This window comes from Drosophila miranda, chromosome 3 (assembly GCF_003369915.1).
Source record: "Drosophila miranda strain MSH22 chromosome 3, D.miranda_PacBio2.1, whole genome shotgun sequence".
Classification (NCBI taxonomy): Eukaryota; Metazoa; Arthropoda; class Insecta; order Diptera; family Drosophilidae; genus Drosophila; species Drosophila miranda.
In genome coordinates, this window is record NC_046676.1 from 18,469,230 (window position 1) to 18,484,741 (window position 15,512).

Here is a 15,512-nt window from a genome sequence, read left to right on the forward strand (position 1 = left end):
TGTGGGCAGAGCTAAAGTTTTAGTTAGTCAGCATTATTCAAGGGAATATCTAAATTGAGCAATTGGAACAATTTTTCTCTTACGTTTTATTAGGTTTTTTTGGTTGACCTTTTTTGCTAAAACCTTTTTTTAGACAAGATGAAATAAAAGAAAGTATTTAAAATAATATAGAAAATTAATTCATTAATCGGAAAAAATTATGTGGGCAGGGCTGAGGGTAATATTCTAGATAGTAATCTTCAACGGAAGATCAAAAACGAGGAATATGTATTATAGAACTTTAATTCGTCAGTATATTTACGGTATATTTTGAAAATGAGGCGGTATATGTTGGTATAGTTCTGAGGGTCAGACCGTATCTGATTTTCTTGCCACCACGTCTACGTCACACACCTCGCAGTTTTTATATTTTTCATAGTATTTTCTAGTATTTTTTAGTATATTTTGACCGACCGCCTGAAATGATAAAATAAACTCAATAAATACAATTTAACTAAACAAAAATGGAGGAAAATGAATCCCCGACAGACTCTAGGGTCTCCACTGTGGCGGCAAATGGTGAGACAGCCGACAAATTATGGTCGGCCCGGAAATAACCATGATAATCAATGAATCTTGTGTTTCAGGTGACGATGATGACGCCACAAACCAGCATACATCAATTGAACAGACTGAGATCCGTAAGATGCAGAACGAGTTCAATACGCAGCGGGCAAAGATGCGGGAGCTGTACATGCAGAAGGAGGCCGAACATGCCCAGAGCATGGCCGAGCGCAAGAAGCTGCAAGATGAGTTGGACGAGCTCAAGACGCACCTGATGGTGGCGGATCTAAAGTCCGAGAACGAGATGCAGCTGAAGGACATCAAGGCTCAGGAGGAGATATCGTCGCTGCAGCAGCTGGTGCAGGACACAATCGAAGAATCGTCAAACTATAAAAGTGAGCTGGAGCGCATTAAACTGGAGCTTAATAAATACCAACAGCAACAGCAGCAGCTCCAGCAGATAGAAGTGCAGGTCCAACAGCCCCAGGCTGAGTCATCTGGTGGCTTGGCCCCGCAAATGCTGAATCAGGTTAAGAGGACGCTGGGGTCTGTGAGAAAACTGGGAAGCGATTCGCTAAACAGCAGCTTTCAGCAAGAGGACGACAGTCTTCGAGGGTCGAGCAACAAGGGAAACGGGAAACAATATGTAAGTCCGCCCAAACAGCAGCCAATATCTCTGATCCATGTCTCTTTTGCAGGCTTCAGAAGATGCGGAAATGCTGCATTCCATAGTCGAACAGCTGCAGGAGGAGATGAAGGCCTTGAAAGAGAAGTTGCGGGAGCAAGATGGCCAACTGCAGTCCAAGTCAAGCGCAAAGGCGGCCGTTGTCACCGATATGTCTGCCATACACAAGTCGACATCCATGGATGTGGCAGAGTCAAGCTGCGAGGCCTGTAGTGTGGCACAGAAGACAGCTGAGGACCTAACTGCAAACATTAAAAAGCAGCAAAAGCAGGTGGATCTGCTACAGAAACAGCTTGTGGAGGCCCGTGAGACGTTGGGTAGAGAGGCAGCGCTTCGCAAAGATCTGGAGGATCAGTGGCAGGAGAAACGCGAGGCACACAAGAGTGAAGTACAAAACCTGCGCGAGAAATCCACGGCCAACGAGCAGCAGCTGCTGGACATGCAACAAAAGTTTCTCGACACCAAGGATGCGGTGATGAGGCAGCTGCAGCGCATCACCGACGATCGGGAGCGTGTCAACAAGCAACTGGAGACCCTGCAGGCCGACAACGACTTTCTATCCGGTCGCTACCTGGCCACGTCCGAAGAGATCGAGAACCAGTACATAAATCTGCCCAACACGGTCGTCGAACTTCAGGAGCTCATGCTGCGCCAGCAGAGCGAGCTGATTCAGGCCCGCGTCAGCAGCGAATATGAGAAGCAGAGATGTGTCAGCACTTTAGACGAGATTCAAATCCTACGCGCCCAGCTGGAGGAGAGCAACAACGAGCGACGGACCTACAAGCGGCAAACGCAATTAGATATCAAGTCCCTGCAGTAAGTTTTTTCGGCACACTCAAGTGCGCTGCAAATGGTTCATACATATACGATATCACATTCGCAGGGATCGTCTGACAGAACACTTGCTGACGGTGCAATCGTACGAGACGACTAAAACACAATTGGAGCGCAAAGAGGCTGAGCTTAACAAGCAATTGTCCGAGAGTCGGGTAGAGATCATTGAGCTGCAGGAAGCCAATGTAAGTAAAGAGCTTTCATATCCACACAAATACCTCAATCCCATTTCTCCTCATTTACAGGAAAAACAAAACAAAACCAATGCGGACTACAAAACAAAGATAAAGACTCTGCAGGAGGAGCTGTCTACCATGGAGACGGTGCAAAAAGATTTTGTGAAATTATCTCAAACCCTTCAAGTGAGTTTCCATATAAAAACATACGTTTATTGACTTAAAAAATATAATTTTCAATAGATTTCGTTGGAGGAGCTGCGGCATGCCGATACGGAGGTGCGCTGGCAGGACGACGAAGATGTGAACAACTGCCCCACGTGCCACGCAGGCTTTACGGTGATGGTGCGGAAGATCCACTGCCGGCATTGCGGCCACATATACTGCGATAAATGTCTAACGAAAACGGTGCCATCGGGACCACGCAAACGGGTAGCCCGAGTCTGTGATATCTGTCACACATTGCTCACGCCAAACACCGCTCCCTACTTCAGTCAGGGACAGCCGCCGCAGCAGCATCACAACCAGAATCAGAACCAGAGCCAGGGCCAGCAGCAGCAGTCCAACTAGGCGAGCAGGGGAGGGCAGGGTTCAAAGCCTATATTTATTGTGTATTATTTACGATTATGTGTGAACTACTTTAGTTTTTTTTGATAACTATTTAGTTGGTATATACTTCTGGACCTTATTGCTCTTTGTTTGTGCTCCGATATTATGTTACCATTACGATTACAATTACGATTCTAGGTGCAACCTTTCAAGTCATATCCGCTTTCTGTTTGTTCGCCGATGCCAGATAGATGTAATCCTTTGTGCTCCACATTAGCTTTTCATTATTGAATTGAATTTAACTCAAAGCAAATATACAAATTAAAAACAAAATACGTTTGCTCCTCGATTACTTAAACCAACCTTTCCTGCAATAGATTTAGATAAAGATTATAGTAAATTCGAGTAGAATGGTGCCATGCAACAGATATACGAATAGTTATTTGTGTTGTGTTCTTGTTTATTCAAAGAATCCAAGCAAAAATTGCCAATTTGTTAACATTTTTTGTATTTTGTGTGTCTTCATTTGGTTTCAAGGAGCTAGGATTGGTTTTGGGTATACATATTCACTAAATATTTATAATTAATAACAATTTAGGGCATGCCCATATAAATTCCGTATGTACAAACAACTCTCACTTCTACTAACAAATAGTGACAAAATCTAATACTGCAATCTCCGCGCATTCCGACGACGGCACAGACGACAAAAACCACAATTACGGACAATATACACACACACAGTACGGGTACGGAGGAATCACATTTTCGTTGGGGAAGCAATTACGAGTTTGTTTTTGGCACATAGTAATATGTCTCTGAAAGTAGAATGGAAATTGGATTGCAATTAGCCTTTCAGTAGATAAAAAGTACGCTCACGTTTCAATACCCACCTCACCATAGAACACGACCTGCTATCAGAGCCACTATGGTTACAGCTGCCACGCCCACAACACTGAATAGGCGAGAGGTGGCTAAAGTGAAAAAGGGAAATACAATCCTTCGATTAGTCGTGGTATATAAATCGAGTGTTAGATTTGTAGGCACAGGGGATACTGCTAGAGTCCGAATTTTGTTGTCTTGATTTTTAGTGAATTTCGATTAGCAGCTACCCTTGAAAGCCATTCATTCGCATGCAGGGATTTGAGTATGTGATTAGATAATACGAGCACTATGCGAGTATGTACAGAAAATTGACAGACAACTAAGAGGAACAGATTTGCAAGACGGTATACAAATATAGAGTGTGCGTGGATTCTTCAGTTATAGTATGAGAGATTATCCTGGCAGTGGTGCCTCATCTAGTAGTGGTAGTGGTAGTGGTACTAGGATGCTCTGGGGTTAGACAAACATGCCTTGACATTCACCAAACACACATCAAACAACAATAAAGAGAAATGCAACCCAATTGTGGACACTTACGCTGAAATCTGGAACTTGAGGCGGCTTGGAGGACAATCTATAGTACATTCACTTTGATTTGATTTGAATTTTGACAAAAAACACGAATGCGTAGACGTGGACGAAGATATGCAAGTATATGGTTTAACAGACACTTTTTGGGCGATCGTATTCCTGCTTCCTGCTGTGTTGGTTGGTGCTTTGACTGTGTTGCTGTGTCGTTTGTCGATTACTCTTGTCGTTTGTTCGCGATGTAGTAGGTATAGTTACAGAGATATAGCGAGATAGCGGGATAGCGGGATAGATAGGTGTGTAGATAGAGAGCCTTTTCTTAGCCTAGAGATGAGCAACATTTATGAATGGATGCTTATACAAATATATCAATTTGATTTAAGGAGACGATTGGTGATTGATTTGATTTGATTGATGTGTGATGTATAGCATTTTGGGGATATTCATTCTACTGCGGCTCTTCACCTGCTCCACCGCCGACATAGCCCTCCGAGAGTTCGCGTCCGTGCTTGCTCAGCCACTCAATGATCACGCCATTGGACCAGCCGAATCCTGTCTGAACTCCGTATTCACCGCCACCGCCATGGCCGCCAAACTCCTCAGCATTGTACTGCAGAAAACAAGAAGATGCTTAGGATCTCTGGAGTATCACGGAATATGCATGGAAATCACTTACCTTCTCGTACATGTGGAAGCTGTCGGTGTAGGCCTTGAAGTTCGACTTCACCCAGCGAAGGGCCCACTTCTTGGAGAGCTCCTTGGCCGCGGGTGTGTTCAGATTGGCCAGTCCCTCGACCACGATGTACTGCATGGGCGCCCACACATTGGGGAAGTCCCACTGCTCGCCGGTGTGGTAGAGCGTGTTGGGCACTCCGCCCGGGAATGTGTCCAGTTTGTTCTTCTCAATATAGCTCAGCACCGAGGCCGAGATCTTCTCCGTATCGGAGATGTTGTACGCCTTCACAAACAGAGGCGCTAGATTGCTGGGCACGAAGTAGTCGCGTGGCTTCTCATTGATCATGTCGTAGTCCAACCAGCAGCCTGCCTCCTCGTTCCACAGAACATCCTGGATGCCCTGCAGGAGTGTCTGGGCCTTCTTCTCGTACTCGGTCATCTTATCCACGTTGCCGGCCTTTGCGTGGAACTCGGCTATCAGCTTGGCGTTCCAGTAGAGGATGGCGTTCAGGTCCACGGGTACAATGGAGCGTGTCCGCAGGTGGCTGAGATTACCGACATTGGTGCCATTCTCATTGATGAACCAACGGGAGCTGAAGTCCATGCCAGACTCGGCGGCGGACTTGAGCTCGCTGTAGTGATCCTCCTTGGCCTCGGGCGTGTCGAAGTTCTCTGCGGTCTCCACATCCTCGCGGTAGGACTCGGGCCGCGGACCGGTCGACGAGTCGCGGTAGACGGCTAGATTGTGACCCTTGACCTGGACCGAGTGATTGTTCACAAAGTACTCGAACTCGTGCTCAAGCACCTCCAGGGCGTTGATGGCGAACAGATCGTCCTTGGTGAAGTCCACGTACGACTTGACCATGCCGGTCAGCAGCGGGGGCTGGGAGCGGCCCCAGTAGTAGACTCGTCCGCCATTCGGAATGAAGCCGATCCTCTGCACAATGGACATGAAGTTCTCGATCATGCCACGGGCCGTGTCTTGCATCTCGCTGTGCAGCAGACCGCGGATGATCCAGTACGAGTCCCAGTAATAGAATTCTATGAAGCGGCCTCCCGGAATGATCACTGGATTTGGCACTGGGATGATCGAGTAGTACTCGGGATTCTTCATCACATCTTCGTTCATCTTGCGTCCCAGATCCTTCCAGATATTGTTCAGCTCCTGGCCCCATTGCTTCAGGTCTGGATCGCTGATCAGATCAAGAAAAGCGGGATTCGCCTTCCAGTCTGTCGGTGTCCAAATTTCCAGCTCCGTGCCCTTCGGGCTGAAGTAATCCTGAAAAATACAATACAATCTTCACTGTGCCTGTGCCCGCCATCGCTCAAGATTGGAGTGGTGTCCGTTCCCAACTTACATCCACAAACTTCTGCAGATCCTCGCGGCTGGGCGTCCGGTTCTTGGCCTCCATCAACAACTCAAAGTCCGCGAGAGTCTTGGCCGGCGTCTGCTTCAGTTTCATGTCCACAAATGTCTTTGAGTCCTCAAACAGCTTGGCCATTTGAATGGTATTCAAAAGGTCGCCATAGCAGTAGATTTCACTAGAAAAAGAGGCATTTATATTGTATGATTTGCGAGCTCTACAAATAAAGAACAGATGTGTTTTTCTTCTAGCAAATAATATTATTTGGCCCAGACCTTCGTAACAATAGCAATAGAATATATAGAATAGAATTTGGCTTAAATTCATATTAATTGAATGTACGATATATTTGAAATATAGCCTTCCTTTATTGTGTTGTGTAGCTGTGTAGTAGCGGTAATGGCTACCATTAATTAGTGACGTCATTAATTAGTGCAAATAATTTACAAATTAAACTGCCACAAAAACAACTAGAGTCCATCCAGGTGGCTGTCGCTTTCTGGTTAAGTGAACAGTGAACAGTGGAACACCTGTCTAAAATATCATTGTCGAGATCGTATCGTGTAGTATATCTCTCTAGATCTGTTAAAGTTAATGTCCGAGCACGAGTCTGTGGCTAACACGACGTCACGTTTAAGTGTCTGTCTGTCCGTCTGTCTGTCTCGAGGGAAAGGAAACCACTCAAGCAATGGGAAAGATCATGTAATGTAATGTATTGTAATGCTTTGCATACGTTACTCGTAAGCAAAGATTAAAGATCACAGAGAGAGAGTCCGGAAACTTACCAACTTTCAAAATTATACGATTCCACATCCTTGGGAATGGCATTGGCATTGTCAATGCGATAGTCGATGAAGGATTTCGCCTGGGACAGAGCCCCAAGGCAACTGCATATCAGCAGGAGCAGCTGGATCGCCACTAACCTGGTCATATCGACACTACTCTTTTCAACTCTTTTTACTTGGGTTCTCTAATTATAGGTATAATTATGTTGTATAAGTACAGAGTGCTGCAGTTCGCTGGCTGATATATTCAAGAGAACTTCACTTCAGGGAATATAATATATGGTATATATATACATATATTGTATCCCTAAATTCGACCTGCCACACGCGAAGCACGAGCACAACCAGCGCCAGTCAGCGCAAGAATACTTCTAACTGTTTCCCCCGTTTCCAATTTTATAAAAAAAACGACGACCTACAACGATCTACGACGACGACGGGCGATCGATCCACGAACGACTCACGAACGATCGTTGGAGCAAGGTGGGGAAACTGGAGGAACGGAACCACCGCTCGTGCCGCTTTGGGGGCGCGTTCAATCTATTTATAAAATCGTTAATGTGGCCCCAAGCCGAAGCCGAAGCAGAAGTAGAAGTAGAAACCGAAAGCGAGTACCGTATTCAAATCGAGTGTATCATGTAATGCAGACCTAACCTATCTGTGTATCTGTCAGATTCATTTGCTGTCGCCTGTTTGCTGCACCGATATTGTTTAATCTTTAGCTTTTCCTTTAATTAAAAGGGTTTTTGGCACACTCAAATATTTTGCATACGACAGATAGCTGACGAATGAATGATTGAATGAATATTCATGAGAGTAACGGCAGAGCCTTGAAATACATATCCATATCCATAAATACATTTCCTATAAAGTGGTGCCCTGCCCTGCCCGCATCAATTGATGGATTATGGAGCATAGAATAGAATAGAATGGAATATATATTTTGTATGGTTTAGTTTTAGGACGTTCCACTGTAGTGTAGAGGCTTTACAGATAAGGGACGTCTTTCTTTTCATTCTTTTTTTTGGCACTTTTAGGCCTAGTTAAAATGCTAATTAAAACCCATTAAAGTCACTTCAATTGTTCCACTTTTAAAGATAAAACTGCAAAGTTCTCAGCAGCGTTTATCAGGAATCCAGAACGAGCTATAAAAATGGAAATTTCTTGACAGATTTTTCATATAATTCAGAGCTACCTTGCCCCCGATATAAAGATACAATTAGGGGAATAACCCGCCGATTGTACTCCACTTTTGCTCCAGTATTTACTAATTCACTAATAATATCTTAGTATGCACATATGTAGTATGTTCAGCTCTATAAATAGTATGGGATCGGGCGATCGGGCAGCCGACACGACACGTGTCTGGCCACACAAATATAGCAATGAAACGGAATTGCGACGTTTCGCTGGAACCTGATGACGTCTATCTTTCTTTGTGGGTGGTTTGTGGTGGTGGCTGTACCACTAACAAGTCTTAATTGAACTGATTTGCTGAATAAGGATTGCATTTGTGACTTATGTATAGCATATGGATTTATGTGTACTCTCGTTAACGAAAATCAAGATCAAAATCTCTAAACTGCGTTGCAAACTTTGCAAATCTAAAGATTCATATAACAAAGAGAAAGGCTATACTCGGCAGCAGATTGGGATCTGGGTTTGAAGATTCACCCAAACTAGAGCTATTCTGAACGAAAACGTTCTTCTACGATATTTTCCTGATCATTGACCGGAAAATTGAACAACATTTTAAAGTGATTTATTGCATATTCGGAGACTGAACTCGACACCAACAAAATCACATCTCGTTGGCTTAGGCAGCATTAAGATTATGATGGATCGCATTACGATGATATAAGAGGCCCCCGGCCCCCTTTGCGGAGTCTATGGGCATCTCTGGGGGGCAAAAAACAAAAGGCAGGCAAATGGAAAACTAAAAGTGCCAGCAAACGGCACAATTGTGCTTTATGGGAGAGAGAAACAGATCCCCGAACAGAAACCATTGTTTCGCTACGTTTCTGTGACGACAGCGCACCAGCGGACCGGCAGACCAGCGGACCAGCGGACCAGCGGGAACAGCAAACAATTGCATCTGAATCAATGATGTTGCACGTCACACGGGCACAGGTGGCACTGGCATTTCATGATTCCATTAGCAGTGAAACCCATTCGAATCGCAGTTAGTTTGAGTGCAGATTGTAGTCACAGTAGCGTTACAGCCAATGAATCGCAAGCAAAACGGAAGCAGATATGAAGCTACCAAACGTTGAAGAACAAACTAGTATTAGTTCTCAGTTCCGAACAGACTTGATCAATATTTGAACGGGTGTAATGGCCTTTTTTCAATCGATAACTAAGGCTCCGAACCGCACCTGCTGGATGACAAATTGAAACAAAACCCCAACTCTTCTACATACATACATATTTATGTACGTGATAGGCGTTTACAAATATTGTTAAATTCCATTTTTTGAAAAGGGAGCTTCCGATTCCGCATAGCACAAAAAAGAATTTTGTTCAACGATTCCGGATTGGCATTCTATATAAATCATACGAAATGCAACAAGAGACTCGCCCTCGTACTCGACTCCCACAGATAATTATCGTAAAACTATTATTTTTGAGGGGTTTTTCAAGTGCGTGCATAAAATAATGAGATATTTCTTGAATGGAATCGGGTTCGGATTCGGATTCGGATTCCCTCACTCCCACCATTCATCTGGTTTTTTATTATGTTTACTATTGTCATTATACATCTTTTACGATTGTCGTCATCGGGCTAGCAAGTGCTAAATGAAAATGACGTTCTGTTCCCAAAAAGCCACCTGTTCCGATTGAGAAACGAGCTGCCAATTCTCGTTCAAGGACAATCATTAATCATTATGTGGGCCATGCCATTCACAATTGTATGTTTTATTTGCCTAATCATTATAATAACTACAATATACCTCAGTTCAGTTCAGTCTCGTTCATTCAATATGATTTGTTTAGGCGCACAAAAGACACGAAAACTGGAAAAGTAATTAAGAAGCCCCCGTGCATCAGGTTAAATTAACTTGTTTTTTCCAGTATTTTTTGGTGCTCCCGAAACCTTCGAGAGGTCATTGATGTGCCGCCAAATCGCCAAAAAGTTTGCCAAGAATTTTACACAAGAAACGCCTTGAAAGAGTCTTTTGCTGAGAGTTGATTCTGTTGGGAACTCACAGTCCCAACAACTAAATGTAGTGGCCTGGCCACTCAACTCGAGTGTTCCGAGTGGATGATAAGCCGATAGGGCTTTATCGTCTTAATCTCCGATTTGCGATTGTCCGAACGTCATTGACGAAAGTTTGTCAAGGTAACTTTTAGACCTTGAATTCAATAATTCGCCAAAGGTGAAGTGGTGGAATTATTGGAATTTTCAGGGCAAGACCCTCACGCTCTTCAGGTTGATAGGAATTCCATTTCCACAATTGCCAATTACAATTACTAACTCAAGTTCGGGGGCAACTGATAAACGATTGAGAAAAACTCCCTATCGATCGGGGAGTTGGGGAGGGGAATAAACGTGTTTCGGAAATCAGGAGGAGAGGCAGAAGCAGCAATTACTCCGTACTCTTTCCAGTCTGTCTGGATTTGCGCGACACTTTTCGGTTCATAATGAGTCTACAAAGAGTCTTCATTAACATACACTCGGATCGTTTAAGTCTCCGAAAAAATGGGGATCATTGGATCATTGACATTTAGTACTAAACAAAATACAACACGAGTAGCCGTTTGGAAACGAGATCTAAGCAGAGTGTTGGGGGAAAACAGTCGTAGTATCAGCGAGGCGAATAGGTGGAAAAACTGTCAGCGAACTGTTGCAGGGGAAGAACAGAGCAGCAGCAACCACAACACAACAAATTGTATGGAAAATTATACGTTAATTGCTGCCACTGCTCAGCCTGAGAGTTTAACTCAATTACGAAATTAAATTTCAATTCAAAAAAAAGTAACAATTATTTATATTATTCTTTGGTTTGGAATGAGTTTTCACTTTGTTCGCGCATATCACACACTTTTGTTATTGGCAGTCTGCCCCGATGTGTGCGAGTTTTTATAACTCTCACATTATCTCTGTTTTGCGGCACTTGATTATTATTATACTACATGTATTATATACTATGAGTGTTTGCAGGCAGGGACTATATACTTATGTACTACTCGTACGAGTACACTCATATACATATATTTCTTTCTAATCAAAATTCACTACTCGACGGATAGACAGCTCTCCAGCTCCTCCGAGAACAGATGTTGAGCGTTTGAGGGCAACTGTCAGACTGCCTTTAAATGAGATTTACATACATATTTCCCCAGAATCCCCCGGACCAGATTCGACCAGAACAGATCGGAACAGAGTCGCAGAAATCTTTAACTTTACCCACTGGTTAAATAATCTTCTCAAACTTTCAGCCGTTACTCCGAATTGAAATGTGGTTCGTTCCTGGCGAAAAGTTATTGTAAAATAATTTCAAGTGAAGCGTAAATTTGCTCGTTTGCTGAATGAGTGATTGGTGGATTATGAAAGTGTTTTGCCATTTCCTCCACACTCGGTACACGTCGTAGTACTGTTCTGAACCGAATTGCTTTCAGTACTTGACACAGCTTTAAGATCGTAAATACTTCAGTTAAATTTCCTATAGCTCTCCTCTGGCAACATCGCAAAGCAATAAATAAGCTACAACGATAAGGTTCAATTGTACTTATGAGAAGACTCAACGCGGTAATTAAGAGCCAGGACTAGAACACGTACTATTGTTGGTAATAAATTTCTGATAATAAATACGAGTATTTTTGATTTAGTAAATAAGATTAATTAGTGCGAAGATAGGGCAAAGAATGCCCATTAAGTATACTCTACGTATCGGGAGAAGTGAAAACATACTACACCCCCAGTGAAGTGCCATTCTTTCAGAATGTATAGAGTATTCAATGTTCGATCTACACAGCAGCAGTGCCATAAACCAATACTTTTACTAAGGTTAGCCAAGGTCAGCCGTCTCTTCAGTGGCAACCGCAGAGCAGAGCAGAGTACAATGAACGCATTCGATCTGCCATGACACTCACCTGGCTCTATGCCGAATACTCCAACTTCTAATCGCAATCAGATTAGATTTAATCAACGCCCCAGAGAACCGCTGAAGACAGCCGCGCCCTTTGGAGCGCAATATAGTGATGAGGTGATGCATACGAGCTCTGAGTATTATCACTTTTCAACTGAGACTGGGACTGGACGGGGATCTGTCTGAAAAAGATGCCCTGGTGTCTGTCTGTCTGTCTGTCAGAGTCAGAGATGATAACAAGAGTGCGCTGATAATAAGCGTATTGTTGCAGTAGCTGGACCAACATAGTATGCTCCTCCAGTGCGGTGCCCTATGGCAATCGATGTGCCAGGGGAATTGTGGAGGCATGGCAGAACCTGTTTCCCCATTACATATGCACTGGACACACCGCCTGGAAAGAGCCAATCACCGATCAGCTGCGACGACCACACGGAAAATCCGTAAGATCCAATGCGAAACGTGACTAGAGGCAGCTGCTTATACAGTTTAAACAATTCCCTGTAAAAAGTATATATTCTGCATGCATTTATGAGCAAGTAATTGAGTGAAATCTAGGAATAATGGTAGCTATCAACGAATATAGAGAGAGATTTGCTGTTAAACAGGGTTTGATGTGACTAACAAACACTTTATTAAAACTATTCATCACTTGAATACTATAGATAGCAGTACTATAGATGCAATACATCCAGCAGCAGAAGCAACATAAGTGCCAGGACCATTCCTTATTGGATCACCACATATTGGTCTTAACGAGCTGAGCTCGGTATGTCTCACTAGCACTGGTCTGTTTCAAAAGAATTACGTCTACATTAAGTATACGTTGATTACTGGAAATTAGAACGGAAGCCGTTAAATCTGTTGCATACTGTTGGGCGGGTAGCAATGTAGAAGATGCATGTAAAAACCATATACATGTCAAGTGTCAATTTGTGGCGTGTAATAAAATAAATACATATACATATTTGTGATCTATGATTTGCTGCGCTAAAGCATTAGTTTTTAATAATTAATTCTTTACCAGAAAGAATAAAAACAAATATGTACTGTAAAATTGCCTGGAACCGGAATTTTAAGCGTCGCTGCCAACTTGAAAATGCAAACGGATGGAATTCGTCAAGCGTCGGAACTGGAAAACTGGAAAGTACGAACGTCGATAGTCATGCAATCAGCTACCTGTATTACCGGATTTTCCAGGGCAATTTAGATTCGTAGAAAACGTTGAGGGGGCTCGCCTATCAGAAGATGGGGGCGCGTTGTGCTGATAACACTGATAACACCAGTCCTTAAGTTCAGTTCTTTCAACTCAAAGTGCACATGCATTTCTTCCAGTGATTCATATTTCCCACACCTGTTGTACGTCGGGTACTTTTTGCCCGTTGCCAACTAAAATTCCAAAGGTGGCACCAACACAAGGTCGTATGTGACATCGGGTCCGACACGTGCTTAACAACTCTGCTGGCTAAATATTGATATATTTTTGAACTGCTTTTAAATGCATTTGCAGTGCACATTTGTCACGAAAGTGCATGGAATTGTCGAAAGTATTACACTGTTTACACGTCCACTTAACACTTATACCCGCTCGAGAACCTCTGCTACCAGAAACGAAACCCTTTAAACTTCAGCTATAAATGAAATAGTACGAGACTTGCTCTCTTCTTCTTAGTATTATACCATTTACTCTCTTTTCCATTTGGAGACCACTTGAGAACACAAATAGCGAAAAGCAAAACAAAATGAAAACAGTTGTCAGCTAATCGAAAGCGAAGTTTAAATACTCTCCGAAAGCTGCAACGAAGGGAAGTACTTAGTTTTAGTACATCCTTACATCAAAAGGAAATGCCTTCTTTGGAGATCGAAGATCTTTTGGCAGCTACAGTACTTTTGGATATTGATCGACAAAACTTCTGATGATGACAACAAATAGCCTTTCATAGGGTATACAAACAACGCATAGGACAGAGGAAATTTTGGCCGGCTGGCACCACCAGTGTGCGTAAGTAAGCGATAAAACAAAAACAGAATCGAGAAAAACAACAACTATGGCATTGGCACCGAATCACAGAATAGCAAAATAGCAGCAGCAGCGATTTAAAATAAAACTATAAACTATATGTATCCCTATGGGATACGATACCGATTGGCGAGACATTTTGGCCGACTCCCCCGCTGGCCCGGGGGCAGGACAGGGGAGGAAAGTGAAAGCACTCTTCTAGACAGCAGAGCAGATGGCATGGCTTTCCTTGGCAATCGAATGCACATTTCTGCAGTTCTGCCAGCTTATGCAACCGCAGAACCGTATCGAAAAAAAAACATAATCACACCAAAGAAAACTACTCACCCGTTTCCGTTTATTTTGTGATTGGTGGTAGGACCCGTTTGAGCAGCCATGGTGCGGATAAGGATGGTTTCTGGAGTTGCGGCGAGCAATTTGCAAATAGCCGCAGCGCAGCGAGTGGCACACACAGATTTTAATTTGGCTAAAAAATTCTTGCGTTTTGTTTTTGTCTTGTTTTGTTCACTTGTTTATTCCTTTGCCACTGAACTTCGATCACTTTATTAGCTCCGTTTTGCCGCTTTTGCTTGTCTTCAGCGTTAGCGTTTTTGGCCCACTTGTTGTTTGTCCGAGCTTTTTTCGCCACCGAATGACGATCGCGCTAACTTACGGTTTATTAAATAGTTTCGCTTCTACATACCTCTCGCGTGCTCTCCACACCACACCACATTAGCATTACATATCCAAAAGTGGCCCCACAGGCAGAGAGAAGAAGAGAGAGCAGAGCACATTGGTTGGTTGTGTGGTTTTACACTGTTCAACAAACTCTTGAGCGTCGTGGCTTGGCTTCAGTTATCACTCCCGAAAAGGGAAGAAACGAAAGTTAGCCCATGTCGGATAGTATAAATATACCAGCTGTTGTCGAGTGGGAGAGAAAAAGAGAAGAGAGAGGGTCCGGTTCGTTCTCATCGTGTGTGACGAGCGTCACGAGTGTATATTCCGCCCGCCGGTTCTTTTCCTACACTGTACCCTTTTCCTCTCCCGATATATGAATACTCTTCGTTCTTGCATAAAATTTCGTTGTTTGTACTTCTCGCACTCTCACGGCCTTCGTGTTTTATGCAATTTGCAAGAGAATCTGAAATCTGACGTGTTGACAGTAAAACAGCAAGAAAGACCGACCCCCTAAATAAAATGTTTAGGAACATTTCACAAACATACCATATATTTATGTCACTTTCAAGGTGCCCTTGCCAATTGCTGAGTGCCATAAGTAGGTACCTTTGCCAGACAAACCGGTTCCGTTCCAAAAATGATGTGAGTGTAGAAATGTTGTCAAAACAATAAATTTTTCTCTCAAGATATCAATGTACAATGTACATGGTACAAACAGCCACGC

At 43.4% G+C, this 15,512-nt stretch overlaps 2 protein-coding genes across 5 annotated transcripts; one reads left to right on the top strand and one right to left on the bottom strand.

Annotated features, from left to right (window-relative positions):
* Positions 1-435: 435 nt before the first annotated feature.
* Positions 436-3,120, top strand: LOC108159325 (rab GTPase-binding effector protein 1). The gene is made up of 6 exons (XM_017292519.2): positions 436-558; positions 627-1,189; positions 1,242-2,044; positions 2,112-2,247; positions 2,308-2,424; positions 2,482-3,120. The coding sequence occupies exons 1-6, from the start codon at positions 504-506 to the stop codon at positions 2,806-2,808; spliced, it is 2,001 nt and encodes a 666-aa protein (XP_017148008.1). The 5' UTR covers positions 436-503; the 3' UTR covers positions 2,809-3,120.
* Positions 2,829-14,773, bottom strand: LOC108159326 (trehalase). Of its 4 annotated transcripts, none has more exons than XM_033391649.1 (6): positions 14,459-14,773; positions 6,234-6,417; positions 4,877-6,154; positions 4,666-4,810; positions 3,686-3,761; positions 2,829-3,155 (listed from the first exon to the last, which is right to left on the bottom strand). In XM_033391649.1, exons 1-6 carry the CDS (start codon positions 14,506-14,508, stop codon positions 3,137-3,139), a joined length of 1,752 nt encoding a protein of 583 aa, XP_033247540.1. In that variant the 5' UTR covers positions 14,509-14,773; the 3' UTR covers positions 2,829-3,136. The 4 variants fall into 4 exon arrangements, 3 of the variants coding, with proteins under 3 accessions (XP_033247540.1, XP_033247539.1, XP_017148009.1); XM_033391648.1 differs by lacking the exon at positions 14,459-14,773 and adding an exon at positions 7,025-7,356; XM_017292520.2 differs by lacking the exons at positions 2,829-3,155; positions 14,459-14,773 and adding exons at positions 3,227-3,605; positions 7,025-7,353 and having other exon boundaries at positions 3,681-3,761.
* Between the last annotated feature and the right edge of the window lie 739 nt (positions 14,774-15,512).